At 44.4% G+C, this 15370-nt stretch overlaps 1 protein-coding gene and 1 non-coding gene across 2 annotated transcripts; one reads left to right on the plus strand and one right to left on the minus strand.

Moving 5' to 3' along the window:
* Window positions 1-1899: 1899 nt before the first annotated feature.
* Window positions 1900-8175, minus strand: LOC139050786 (SCO-spondin-like). Its single transcript, XM_070527535.1, has 3 exons — window positions 8032-8175; window positions 6073-6385; window positions 1900-3205 (listed from the first exon to the last, which is right to left on the minus strand). Exons 1-3 carry the CDS (start codon window positions 8105-8107, stop codon window positions 2413-2415), a joined length of 1182 nt encoding a protein of 393 aa, XP_070383636.1. The 5' UTR covers window positions 8108-8175; the 3' UTR covers window positions 1900-2412.
* Window positions 8176-13876: 5701 nt separating this feature from the next.
* On the plus strand, window positions 13877-13951 carry TRNAS-GGA (transfer RNA serine (anticodon GGA)). The gene has a single exon. It is a non-coding gene; the product is annotated as a tRNA-Ser (tRNA).
* The last annotated feature ends 1419 nt before the right edge of the window (window positions 13952-15370 follow it).

The following is a 15370-nucleotide window of genomic DNA, read 5'->3' on the forward strand; positions in this document are numbered from 1 at the left end:
CTGCACGCTTTTAGCTGCGCCACGTGCGCACTTACGCATGCGCGGATGTTGCGGGACAGATCGTAAGCGTCGAAGCGTGGCGCGAGCGCCGATACGTGCTCCAGACATGCATCGGGCTGTGACTACTTCGCGTTTTCACACACCTGGCTATGCACCTCTGAACTATCAACGCTCAGTGCGGCCGATTTTTGTCATTCGATAATGTGTTTCTTGTTCAATTTTGAGCTTATCTAGCTGCTCTAAAGGAATTTTATGAAGCGTTCTGGTTTCAACCAAAGGTCGCAGTTTCGCCCGATAGCTGAAGCATCGATTGCGATGGCGAATTAAGGATAGTAATTTTATCGACCGGGTAAACACGTAAACATTCGCTTACTATCTAAATTAGCCAGCATGGTGGCAGGCGCGCACGGGGAAAGATGAACACATCTAATTCGTTGAACGTGGACGCTCGTCTCAAAACGCTGGCGTGAGGAACCGCGGCAGCGGCATCGAGCGAAGTGGCCTTTGCGCTGCCTCTCCCTTCAGCCCGAAGTAAGCGTCGTGAACACTGCACACACGAAGCTATTGGCCCTCGGTACGTATGTCCCTATCGCACATCTCTTTGAAGATAGTGCCTCACTCAGCCACGCCATAAGCAACCGACACCAGAGTACAACGCTTCTTTCGGCTTGCGCATGGTGAAAGACTGCACGCTTAGTGTCCGGCTTTCTCCCTTCTGCACGCGAGATCAAGCCACCATACTCCGCTCACTATTCCTCGCGTTCAGTTGCACGCACTGCATAGAGCACGTGGAAACACAACGGTGAAACCGACGGCGACGATGGCCGATATACGCCTGGAATGCCCATATAATTTATATCGCAGTGAAAAAAAAAACAATTGCGCTTGTCAATATTTGTCGAGAACTGTTTCTCGAACGCAGGACGCATCGTGTTTGCAGCCCCGCAAGCAGGCACTGGCAAAATGTCATTTCTGTCTTTGGCCTTGGTGCTCTAAGCTGCCCCTTCTTTTTCTCCCACTTCCAATCTTCTCGAATTGAGGTGGTCGGTGTGGTCGGCCCCGATAGTGCGCATAGGCAGCATAATGGTCCCAACTTATCATGACTCTAAAAGTCGAATTGGAGGTGAGCTTTGGTATTGCTGAAACATAATGTATCTCCGGCCATTGTGGTCGTCTTCCGCGCTTTATAAAGAGGTGAAGAAATTCGAAATCTATTTGTGCCAGTAGACAGCAACTGGTAGCCCTGAGGACAGCAGGCAACCTCAAGGATACACTTACCAACCGCGAAATCATTGCCTAGCCTCGAACTAAACTATAATTACCCGTAGGGAATCCCGGTGCGATATATCTTACTTTATCGGTTTTCTTGATTGTTGTTGCAACGAACTCATATTTTAGAAATAATAGACCGAAAAAGAGCAATTCTACTTGATTGTAGATACGCATGAGGAAATTCAGCGTTCACCAAATGGCTGACAAATCTCACAACATGCAGTTTAGTTCGTAGCGACATTTGTCATGAATGACTTTGCTCTTGCTTCTCGACAGGCACATATCAATGTTTTTTTTTCTTGTTTCAAACAGTCTCCCCACCGCCTCCCTCATACACGAGGACTATAGATGACCTGTTCGAGTAATCTCGTCGTATGTTGGGCCGATCAGAATAGAGGCAGCAACTGTTCTTTCATGTTTACGCCTTGCTCCCACATTTGTTGCATACAGAGAACCAATAATGTTTCGCGCAGCTCCTCTCCTTGGCCACTAAAATTACCGAAATATACGTGCTGGGCCGTTATGCTCTTTTAAGGGCCACTTGCTAAGTCGTTGCACATCATGAAGTTCCAAACATCCTAATGAGAGCACAGAGGCAAAGAAAGTAACACGCTCGACGCAAACAAGTGCACAATGACACGCAGCATTTTATTCGAACAAGGATGGCTTCCAGTACCACTTGAGAACACGCGAAAAACAACACTACGTAAAGAACAATAAAACCAAAAGCCTTTAAATGCGTTAATGTTGGTTGTACACGACGAGAATCGGTTTAGTTTTTCAGTATTTTCACCCTTCATCAAGATTAGAACACCTCCGAGCATCAGTACTCTCCATGATCATTTTTTAGGAACAAGAGACCAGCAGAAATAAAGAAAAGTGGAAATTAAAGAACTTGCCACGGTCTGGCTTGTGGTAGACAGCTTGTTGTATGTTGCGAAATTTCGATCAAACATAGCAGTCCTTTTTTTAGTTTTGCATGTGGAGGTTGAAACATAGATGTTTCCACCGCCCCGAGGGAATGTTCCAGACATCTTAAAAGCGGACCACGGCCTGTGTTTCAGTTTATATGTCTTTATACCAGAATGGGTAAAAAGCTAATATTATAAAAAGGTGAAACACACCTATAAGCTCTGCAACTCACTGGCACTGCCGGCATCCTCCGACGCCGACTGTGGAGAATTGAGTGCATGGTGAACTTTGGCTAAAGCAAGGTCTACCTATTTGGTAACCTGAATTTGAGCCTGGCGAAACAACTGGTCGAGTTTCCACGCTGATCGGGGGATATAATATTGTTCCTGCACTACTGATTGGTAAATACCCATTGTTAACGGGTGAGATTGAACCACCTTGGAATATTACACTACCGGACGGCTGATTTTGCGTTGGACCCATTGAAGGCACGCTTTGTGGGAACGTTCCCACTCCACCAGGCCTGTTTACCGTAGTACCTTGCGGGGGTGTTCCCTGCGGGTACATAGAAATTCCTCCCGGGCTATATCCGGTGGAGCCATACGTGGGCCCACCCTGTGGGAACATTCCTTCAGCACCACGTGGGGGAACTCCCGCACCAGGTATGGGTGCTGGAATTTGAGGTGCAGTGTCGCCACCCGGACGGTATGATGTGCCAAAGGAACCACCGCCGTGGTCCACATTTCCGGGCCCGGTAGGTTGGAACGGCGTCGGCATCGTACCGTATCTCGCACAGTCTTGTTCCGGAACGCATATTATCTGTCCGTCCTGCTCCACCTCGGCGTAACCCTGGTTGCAGACGCAGCCACCCCTCTGACAGAGGGTGGCGCAGTTAGTTGGCCTAGGTTTTCCGCACTTTGGCGCACAGGTCGACACGCAGGTTTGAAAGATCGAGTTTGGCGGGCACCTTGGAGGGCACCGATCGATCTTGACGCAAGATTTCCTTCTTCCACTTGAGCTCCTGCGAGAAACGCAAAGTGAGCATAAATTATGCTGTTCCCCAGGGAATAAAATTTTCAGATAACCCCTACTTTTTTCTGCAAATCGGCTTAAAGCCAAAACATGCATAGAAACTCATAGAAACCCCGCAGCAGCTCATAGATCCAAAAGCAGGAACGAAAGAAAACGCGTGGTTTTGAAGTCGGATAGAAAACGCCTTCATCATCCTGACTTCCTGGCGGGTAGTCCCGACCGTGTGGTTACCACGCATTTTCATAGGGTGTTCGACAGAACAAGTTCATCGTGTATCGCTAACGCCATTGAAGAGTAATATTTTTATTATTGCAGTTTTATTTTTCATGCAGCCAGGCAAGAACCCTCGGACGACGAAGTCTAGGGAAGCTGGTGAGCAAGTACGTACCGGTGGTTTCCGACACGGCGACTGCGCCCCCCCCCTACTCCAGGATTACTAGACTGGTATAACATGGCAAAACGTAATCTCTAGGTATCTAAAAAAAGCCTGGAGTGTTTAACTACATCCTTGATCCCTGTCGTGTAAGCAATTCCGAAGCTGGGGTAAAGTATTTAAAACAGGTAATACCAGTAGCTGCAGTGTATTATGTATCGACATTGAAGATCTGTATTACTCTATGCCTCATGATGAGTTAATGGCTTGCGTGAAAAAATGTATTTTAGTCGATAATGTCGAACTTTCTTCTAGTGTAAAAAGTTGAACCTTGGTTGCAAGTTTTCTCGAGTTGCTGAGCTTTCAACTAAATTCTGCGTTTGTGTCATGCAGAAAGGAATAACTTTCTGTTCAGTGTTCAGGAATATACATAGTATTGCCAGTTGCTCCAATATTAAGCGAAATATTTTTGAGCAAACTCAATAGAGAGCTACAGCTTCATCTTTGACGACTAGTGACAAAGGTGCTCAGATATGTAGACGATTTTCTGGTCCTAACTAATTCCACTAATCTAACCCGGGATGCTGTAAACATTTTAAAGGTTTTCAAGCAAAACTGCATGAAATTAAAGTTTTCTTTTGAATTGCCCCAACATAACCAGTTACTGTTTCTTGATCAAAGACTAATCTTGCAACCGCTTCATGTCTGCTAGTGCTACCGACCGAGGTCTAATAAACCTATCCCTTACCTACAGGTCAGACCATTCAAAAATTGTAAAGAAATAATAATAATAAAGACCAACTTAGGTTCCGCATTCAAACAATCATGTTAACACGTGATAGAAACGAGCTTTCTCTACCATATCGGCAAGCTTGAACAAGCAAGCTATCTTGAGTCTGTCATTAAATTAGTGTGCGCTGACACTGTGAAAGAAATAAAAACGGAAGAAAACAGTCAGATAACCCGGGAAGGTAGTCCTAAAAATAATAAAATTGTTGTCGTTCCGTACCTACACAGAACATCACACTTATTAAAACATATAGGCATTAAGAAAAAGGTTTGAGGTTCTTTTTCAGCGAAAAACAAACTTAAAACAATTTGTACCCGTATTCGCAGGCAGCCATCGCAGTGCAATATTAAACATACCAAAAAATTTGTAGATTGTGCGATGGACATAGTACATATGAGCCGGTTTAGGTGCGGTAAAGTAAACGTGAGGTTAAGAGGGCACCTGGCGGCATATGATTCATCAGGAACGACCCATTTCGCAGCCCATTGCAGGGACTGCGGCTGTTATTTTGTCTTCGAAGATACGCAGATTATCTTCAAAAGCACTAAGCAGTTAACCCGTGAAATGGCATAGGCCTTCATCATAAAGAATAAAGGAGATAACTGCGTCAGCCACCCCTCGGCCGTGCTACATGATAGGGAATTCAAGTCTCTTTATAGTAAGAACTTTTTTTACTTCTTTAATATTAACCTTGCCTTTCAAACGATTTAACCCGAAAGCCTTGTAACGCATGCTCAGCCATCCTATTCCGTCTTTGTGCGCATATATTCGTTTCGGATCAGTAAAATTTTTCAATTGTGAGCAAGCGCTTCGTTCTGTCCACGATCTTTGTCGTCTCTGTACGCTTCTATAGTTTCAAGACTGTATGACGTTTTTCCATCCATCCATCCATTGCAGTTGGGCATCTTTTATACACCGGGACAACAACTGAACCCATTTCTGCGTTGGATAATACGATGTTCTTTCACTGTGCGAGTCCTTACGTGTATGTATGCGTTTCGGGTTCAAGCAGAACGTTTTTCTTATCGTGGGTGTCTGAACGTTTACAAGTCATTGAAAACTTTCGCTAGTGGCCGATATCATGTGCTTCAAATTTTTCAGATATTAGTTTGCATGCTAACTTAAATACAAGGCTTCATCAAAATTTATGTTTATGATGGGAAAGCGCTGCCCCTTAGTATCTTTCTCAGGCATGATTTCCCTATCCCAGGTTTTTAAAAGAAAGCGCTTAGCACCTATGAATGCTCGGAAAGAAATGTGGGCATATAGTTTACATCGACACGTCGCTGTCACTGAACCATGATTGACGTCGTAGAACAAGCTGTATCAAATGTAATTTAAATTTCAATGCAATAATTTGCTGACGTACAACGTTTAAACGAAGTTCTACCGGAACGAAAATGTAGGAACGCCAGATGAGTGAGCTGTTCGCATCTTGTAAACTGTAGAGCATGCAATTGAATAATTACATTGCGCCCTAGGTTTGAGATAAATTTCAATTTGTCAATCTACGCGTTGCCAGGTTCGAGGAATACTTAGCAAAAAGCTGTGCATATCAGTGTAAAGGGTTGAAGGTTACAGTATTTTTGGCCGACACGTGTAAGACCTGAAGCTGAGATCGCAGCTTGAGTGCGACTTAACGCACGAGGTGAAGGTGCTGCAAGTAACAACCAAGGCACATAGAGCTACTCACCTTATGTATCCAGGAGGGCAGTCACATCCGAAGACACAATGTTGGGGACATGTTGACCGTATCGGTTCGTTGCAAATCAAGGGGCACGCGCGAGTGCATACATTGAAGTCTCTGTCCCAGAAGCATTTGCAGCTCTTGCACTCTTGCTGAGTGATGCAGTCGCCCCAGGAGTTTCGAATAAGACCCGGCCTGCACACGCAGTGGCGAATTCTGTTCAGTTCTGAGGGCAGTGTCCACTTAGGCCTGCAGAACCTATCCCGTCTTGGAGCGCCGTTCACTGGTTCTTCAAGGCAGCCGCATTGCCGAGGCCCGACTGCACAGAATCCGTGACAGATTTAGTACATCTCTTACACTAAGCTATCGCGCTGGTGCATGACGAGCACATGCCTTCTCTTTTTTGGGGGGCAGTATGGCACATGCTGTGTGGCGAACATCAAAATTTCTTAAATGCGCAAACTTTGTAATAAGCTTTGTTGAAAAGAATGCCTTCCTACTGCTTCCCCTACGTAATCAATTTGGTTAACGTCTTTTAGCAGCGGTTTATTTCCAATACCAGAAATATGTGACTACTGATACCAAGTGCTTGCTTTGCACTGCCGCGCGCGCCGTATCTCGAAAGGCAACTGCAGACAGCTCATACTTTCTACTCGCTTTGTCCTGCCCGCTCTTGAGTTGAAGCAATACCGCACGATGGTCACTTGGCTCGCTACTGTTGCAACGCTTGCCCACACCAGCGTTTTGACAGCGAGTGTCCGCGCTCATCGAGCGTGACATGTTCATGTTTACTTGTGCGCGCTGACGCCATGCTTGTTAAATCAGTTATTAAAATAATTTTTCCAAATTTCTACGGTTGATAAAGCTACTCTCCATACTTCGTATAGCAGTCTACTAGTTTGCTTTCGCAATCGATGCTGTGCCTTTCGGGCGAAACTGAGACTTTTTTTCTTTCCACGCCTAAACTCACTCAAACGAAAACGTTGTAGTGAGCTGAGACGCACTCATATATAATGGTGCGTTGTTCGCCTATAGCTTTCTCCCTTTATAGCCGAAAAATTGCAAGCGAGCATATTTGTAGTTCCGGGCGCACCGCTTCGGAAAATTCGGGACTGCTTCAAAGCACAAGTGATGGTATGATCAGTGATATCTGCGTCAGGCCAATGAGTTAAGCGATGTACATAGGTCAAGTAATAAGAGCCACCAGAACGCGGCGGCACAAGGCGAGTATGTGAGTAAACGCGGTCAACGCGGGCTCTCTGCATCACTTGGGCTTTGACAGGTCGAGACAAAGACGAGAAGCGAGACGCGTTTTGAACGCGTTTACAGGAACCTCGTAATATTGAGCGTCCCTTGCGTGTGGTCTACGCCACCTTACTCATTTCTCTACATCTTCGGCCACCACCACTACGGCTACCACTGGTTCACATTGCACATCGCATGGCGTGATGTTTCCGAACTTCACTTAACACTGGCTCGGCATTTACACTTTCACGTCAGGGTCATTTAGGGTTAGCGCGATGATCTGCGCGTTTATTTAGCCATGCGAAAAACACATAGAAGGTCGTTTCTTAGTTGGGCTACTTGTTCAATCGCGCTCATAAAGCGAAATTTAAAACTTTTTATATGAAATGTCTTTTTTTCATTTGTTGATATGAAACCAATATTGTAGTAATATTACCGTCAGTTCGTTCTCTTGAGGATTCCCCAAATATTTATTTAGGTTTCCCTCAAACTATTTAGGTTAGGATTATACGGAGAATTCTATGCGTAAGGGAAAGACTGCAATATATGAAGAGCATTGGTTTAGAAGGTGGTTTACATAGCTCAGTCCCCTTTATGCAGGTGAGTACTTTACGGTAAAAGATCTATATTGCTCAACTTTCTGATCATCTTCGGGTCAATTGACGATAGGGTCAATGCTTAAGTCCTAGAATAATAAACATTACAAGAAAAAACACTTACATTGTTCCTGGCCATTTGCCACAACTATGCAAATCGCGGCTATAGCGATTCCAATACCGTGCTTGCAGCTCCCCATAATGCACGTAAAGAGAATTTGAGCCGGACAATACTTCAAACGTGCCTAAATCCATAGAGCGTTGGGCATTGTAGGTCTACTAACTCAAGTGAAATACCCATTGTTCCAAGGGAGACACTCGTCATTCGTGACCTTGCCACTCACATGACAGACCTTTCCCTCGATATAACTAGAAAACAGCTGGCATAAAGTTTAAGGCGGGCACGAACCGCTCTTGTTTGCAAGCATTTGAACAAGCGTGCATGAGCTATGCATTATTATCCATATTATCAGGGAGCTCTCTCCTATAAATCTATTATTATAACAATTATGACAACCATAAACATATCGTTCGTGAAAGAAGTCACCCTCATGGAAGGCCGCCTACATCTTCCTTTCCTTCGTTTGTAGTTTGTTTGTCAGTACCTCACAGCAAAAATAATCTAGGGGCTGGAAGCAGTTTCCTTCATCGAATACGCGATAGCCTGTCCACTCAAAGCAGGGCAGCAACGACTACGTAGTCACACTTACCGCCTAGTCGTTTCCATCAGAGCTTACCTTATAATGACGAACTCATCTTTGTAGCATCATGTCGCATCCTGAACTACGGGGGATTGTTTCTTTCGGTGAGGCACTAATATCATGCCCTTCTTTGCTCCTTCCCCCTAAGAAATATAATTATACCCAAGGCAACATGGAAACGCATGGAGACTATTCACTCTGCACCTCAGTATGTGCAGACGGCGGCGACTTGGTGGAACCTACCTGCGTATAGATAGGCACAGTTATTCTTGCTTCGAGATTTTTCTCTTGCATTCGCAGTAGAATGGCAATGGTTGGGCTACTTACATAAGCGCTTCATGGTGATTTCGCCTTTGACAATGAGGTATAACCTCCGGAGAACCGGCGTCCACCACTGAACACATTTTAAATTGTTTCAGATAGCAGAAAGCGCTGCGGTCTATCTTATGGCTCTCTCGAAGGCTGTTTAGCGCCCAGATGGTATATGAAATTAGACATACTCATCACCCAGCTTTAGAAAAAGACCACGACGCTATACTTCAGTTGCTGTCGAACTACTGCGGAACTGTCGGCAAGGACAGAACAGATGATACAGTGAGCTCAGCGGACCCGCAAGGTTAACTCACGCCAATATCGCTGTCGAGAACCAATGCAGCATGGCAACTTTATTGATTTGCACGTAGAATTCACCTCGTTTCACCAGCTCAGGAATATATTCACTGAGACCCCGACATGCAACTTCGTTTGCCACCCGAGATTTCCTTCGTAAATTGTGCGCCGCCTACTGCTGAGTGTTGCGTTCACAAACAGTTATAGACTCCTCATCAGAATGGTCACCATAGAACCCTTGCGAGTAGGATGCGACCTCAAAACATATTCTTCGCTATTATTTAACTTAAAACTCTCGACATCTTCTGCGTATGAGTCTGAACTACTTTCACGGCAGGCCGTTCTCGGACGCTACGTTGCTGGGACATTTGCCGTGGACCTCTAGTGTGCATGACCCCGCGAAAGTGCTAACACGCTTTTTAAGGAAACTTGACTAGACCAGCGCTTGTGAGATTCATTGCGGCTGAACACATGCGCCAGGAACACTCATTTGCAGGTGCGCACACAATGGCTCACATTCCCTTCTTCTTCCTTTTGCATTTCTTTCCCCTTTTCCTCTTCACCACGGTTAGGGTAGCCAAACCAGCGAGACCTTCGTTAACTTCCTTCTAACTTTCTTCATGACATGACTGTGTCATATCTCTTTACTACGAAGTAATTATGTGTCCACAATGGTGGACACTGGCACTGTACCGTAGCGCCTATTAATTCTTTACCTGCCGTGATGAGAAATGCTTGGTATTTATTGCAGCGTTATTATTGCAGCGTATTTATTATCTTTTTATTTATGTTGCTCGGACACATACCACCGAAAATAAGCAAATGGTTTTCTGCAAGAACTCAAGCGCGAGAAAATAGAAAAAAGATTATTGTTTACCGGCTGGTTGTAGGTAAATCTATGATCCGAAATTGTATTTTGGCACCTTATTTGACAACGTCAATGTGTGTTCCTGAGAAGCACCTCTAAGGAGAAAAAACATAAAAGTTTGCTTAAACAACCAAAAAACAATTTTCGTATAGACCAGAATATTACCACGACCTGCGCTGATAAGAAACCGAAGAAATCTTCGGGTTTCGTCACCAAAACATCTCCTGCTGCTTACGGTGGGCATGTTTGTGAATACAACTTTTGACTGCGTACATAAAGAAAGGTAGATTGAAAGGCGCAGACTAACATTTAAATTGGTCTAGTCGTCGCATATGTTTTTAATTGACCAACAATAAAATTAAACAAAAAAAATCTTTTATAAATTTTGGTGCACATGGCTTCAATTTAGGCGTCTGTGAGTGAATTTCATTTTGCGCGTATAGCTGAGCGGCTTCTCAAATCGTCACTCGATGGATATACAACTGTGAATAAGGTGGCGGTTCTGGCGTCCCTAGAAATATTGTATGGGCTCTTCCAACAACAATAGCCCGAACGTTGAAAACGCGATATTTTTTTACTATAAAAGATGACACCAAGCATGTGACACGATGCCGCAAGCCTAGTTGCTCCAAGAATATTTGGCACGTTACAGTTTCGTGAAGGGCGCATCTGTGCTGATAGTGGTCAAAGTATTTTCATGCAATTTCACTGGATGTAAGCCACATCATATTTCAGTTTCAAATCAAGTTTGCGTAAATCAACAAAAAGAAAACTTTCTGCATGAAACTGCCGGAAGCAATGCGATGTGTGTGCAGTACAATTTTATTTTTTTTCCTGCTCCACCACTTTAGAATCCAAATTCACACTTGAGCGGATATTCATTTCTGTTTGACCTACAAGCAAGTGAACAAATATTCCTGTATTAATGATCGCTCTAGGCGTTTCCCATGAACTTAAGAACGCGAACGGTGTTTTTGTATCCGAAGGTTTTGTCTTGACAGCAGGACAACGAGCAATACCCGAAGAAATATGTTCTTCTTTGAATGCACAAAAAACTTTTAGAATAGCGAAAAGGAACAAAAAACTCATGAGTCATTCTACTCTATTAAGGTGGTTGACCAGCGAAGCTGTTCAGCACATGACACGGTGGGGACAGATAACTTTGAACAAAGGTACAAACTCGTTCATTGTCTTGATGGGTGGTCATCGGGACGGAGGTACGCACACTCATTTATTGTCTTCATCAATGGTCATTATTTCAATTGCAACTGCAATCACATTGTTTCATGATGTCAAATCGATACACGTACGCCGCTGGGCGGTCGATTGGGCCGGATCCGTATGACATCGCAAGAGATTTGTCTGCAACATGGAACGCGTAAACCGCTCATTTCTCGGCACCGACACACTCGTATTGAAATCACCGATAATGACAACAGGGGCAGTGTCACGGCAGCTAATTCATGCAAAGTGAGTAGCCATGAACCTTACGGGACTATGAGTCATTAAACTTTTTGCTTGCTTACGGGCGCTTGAGCCTTTGCTTATAGAATTATGAGCCATTGATAATGACAGTTTTCGGCATGATGTTCTGTGTCGTATATGAGTGATTGGAAAGAATTTAAGCACTGCTGGCTTCACATTGCTGAGTGCTTGGAGCCTCGGCGCTACGGGGCTATGAGTCATTCCATTTGTTTGCTTGCTTACGGGAGCATGAATGTTTACCTGGGTGTGAGCAATTCATTATGATAGTTTTTGTTCACGGAGAACAAAAATGCATGGAACCCTAACCATATGCAGCTTGGCTGTAAAATAACAAAGTATTTAGCGGAAATTTTCTTACCAGGGTAGTGCCTGGTAGTGCCTGTGGACACCACAAGACAGAACATCGAAAGAACGCCATAATCGTGATGCCATTTTTGCCATTTCTTTGACATTGGATCGTCGTCGTGGCGTCTACGACATCCAGGCGTCGTCATACCCTCACGGTAGTTCAAACGTCCTGATTCTGTACAAGTACCTTCCGCGTCATCATGCCACCGGTGTCTTGCCCTCATCGTCACACAGTCATAGCCGTGCCGGAGCAATATTTTCATCGTCTTTATTACCCTGTTGTCATCACATTGTCTTCAAGTCATTGTCGTCACGCTTTCATTGTGATGTCGTCATCTTCAGTAAATCGTCATCATGGGTGGGATCCATGTGTTCGAGCAGGGAAAATATGTTGAGCTTAGCATTTCCTGATCACAACGTGTCCAACTTGGACGGTAAAGGGTAAATAAGAGCAGCCTTCTTTGCACACACGAATGAAAGATTTGCTTAACCCGATTTCCAAGGCCCGCGTGGTCTGCATTCTCTTTTTTTTTCAATTTAATGCCTGCACAAACCAAACCGGTTCACAGTAGTTCTACAGAATACTTAAGCGAACTTGAACATTTCTACAAGAGCCCGGCGCGTTTTCCTGAGAACTGGTGACGCCCAATTTTTTTAACCAATTTCAACCCGATATAACCGTCTTGCAAGGGCTCAAACGGGCCCCAACAGTTATTATTTTTCCACTCGAACTGAAACTGAACCGAAACGAAAAGCTTGAACCACAACCCGAATGGAAACCGCAATAATTTTGATTCGACACCCTGCATCCTTGAATTGATCAACAAACAGTGACAATAAGGGATCTCTGAAGCTGAAGGCAATGTTTCATCAAGAGGACCTCTCGATCGTCAGGACAGCTACTACCCATGGCAGCGTTTGTATAACTCACTGCCAAATAACTCCATTCGGGCAGTATTATAACGAGTACACTCACCACTTTCATTCGAGCGACTTCCAAGGAAGACAGAGTTTAGAAGAAAAGTAGAAACTTCAAGTAAAAAAAATTCTACTACCAACGCAATGTAGTAATCTAAACCTATATCTGAAAGTAAGAACCTTGTTGGAGTTGGGATCGAGCAGCAGCAGAGGATAAAACCACCAAAGCTTGGTCGCCTATAGCAGTTAGCTGCCACAGTTATGAGGGCAAAAGCGATGTGTGATGCTTGTCGACGGAAGAATGTTGAGGGCAAAGCTAAGCGCAGGGAGGTCTGCCACAGATCTAAATGGATTCAGAGATTCATACTCGTTGAGTTAGGGACACACATTCTTTATTGGCGATTGGCCAGGAATGGGTACACCCTGCGGCGCATACCCAGTGACAATCGAACTTGTGTCTTCGAGCACACAACCAGGGACCAGAGTTTTGTACTTCTCAAGGCGGCACCCAGCACGTACTAAACGGACCAAGTTATCTATAGGCCGGGTTTTTAAGCTAACATGTTGCAAGCTATAAAAAACTCGGGCGATTTAGCAGCAAATACCACAAAAATGCCTTAGGCACCACACCGCAGCTTTTTGATGTTCCCGATCTAACCCCATTGCCGAACGGTATTGACTCTGTCATGCAAGCTCTTGAACCAACACACCCACATACATACATAAATGCATACATGCACATAATATATATATATATATATATATATATATATATATATATATATATATATATATATATATATATATATATATATATATATATATATATATATATATATATAGGGTGCTTTTTACGTAGTAGTTCTGCGGAAACCCGCAAGGTGGAGAGAAGTAATGAATAAAGGGAAAGTGAGACATCCACCTGTTTGTAGCAATTGCTACAAAGGAAACCCATACGGGTTCCTCGAAAGAAAAGCCTCAAGAAAAGCCCTTGCTTCGCGTTGTCGACTAATTCGACTTCGCCCTGCCATCTGCTAGCCGCCTGGTTAGCTCAGATGGTAGAGCGGCTGCCCCGGAAAGGCGGTGGTCCCGGGTTCGAGTCCCGGACCAGGACGAATTTTTCTTCAACTTTGAGGCTTTTCTTTCGATGAACCCGTATGGGTTTCCTTTGTAGCAATTGCTACAAACAGGTGGATGTCTCATTTTCCCTTTATTCAGGGTGCTTTTTAGCTGCACTAAAGCTTTGAAAAGTCCCTGTGGCAGATAGTACAATTCTAATCCTTAATCAAAATACTCGATAAGGTAAGCATTACTTCCACGAGAAATTCAGGTCAAGGGCTTGAATTGTGATATGCAACATTCTGCATATGTCGCTACCATGTGCCCTGCTTCCCACACTTCAAACGCACTTTTCCCCATTTTGACACTGCTAATGTTAATGATAAAATTCATGTGCACCTTATGGGTACGCAACCAACTTAGTAATGTTCACTGTTCTCCTAAGCAACTATAAGTCTGTTTACGATGAGGTTGGGTAACTAGGTGCAGACAATTATTTACGAACTTTTGAGCTCACGCGCCGTGACATTAGTGCCGTGAAACATACTACGAACGAATCATCCACACGGCACGGATATCGATGCCCAGAACAGGTACTGAGCAACGGAGATGGGCTGATTAAAGTGGACTTGGCTTTTCTTTTCGCTGCGTTAACGTATCTGTTGAAGACGGGAGGCGTGATCAGATCACCAAATAGAGCCCTGGGACATCCGGTATATGAGGCAATGCAAACCTTTAAACTCTCTCAATGCATTTGCTGTTGACGCACGGCGTAACGTGCGAGGAGTGCTTGCCGGCGCGCAGCGATGTATTGGAGGCGACAGGTATGGCCGTCGCCTATCCTTTTTGATTCCGGCCTCTTCATGCCTTCTGTCTTCGGGCAGCGCCGATCTTTCGCTCATAGCATGTTTGAAGACACCCATGCCTCCAAGTGCTACGGCCAAGCCACGCCATACTTCATGACGTTGCGCACTCTGTGCCCTTCACTTCGTCTTGTCGATTGGCACCACTTTCTGTTCGTAACGTCGTACTTGTTTCAAAACTCGCGGCACTTGCTTTGTAGCGCGAAAGCAAATTTTAGCTATTATCGCGGGGATAAATTATTTGGATAATTGAAAATTGGCTCCATAACTTCTCGATTGAAGCCTCTGCGCTTAGGACAGTACCTAAAATGTTGGCAAAATAATATTGGCAAGTATTTACATAAAATCCAGTAAAAAAAATACTCTGAGTAACTCATGAGCACCGCGAATAAAACTAAGTTGGTTGCATTCCCCTAACACACACGAGACATTTTTTAAAGGCTTGGCATGAGTTGCCTCAAACCGCGTCTATATAGATAAGTATATCCAGAGACGAAACGATGGAAAACGCGCCACGACGGATACAAATATTCTTGTAAAAATAATGACTCTAACCTGAGCCAACCCTTGATTGACAACTCTGGATTATATTCATGGCCAGCTATAGATTCT

This window comes from Dermacentor albipictus, chromosome 10, assembly GCF_038994185.2.
Source record: "Dermacentor albipictus isolate Rhodes 1998 colony chromosome 10, USDA_Dalb.pri_finalv2, whole genome shotgun sequence".
Classification (NCBI taxonomy): Eukaryota; Metazoa; Arthropoda; class Arachnida; order Ixodida; family Ixodidae; genus Dermacentor; species Dermacentor albipictus.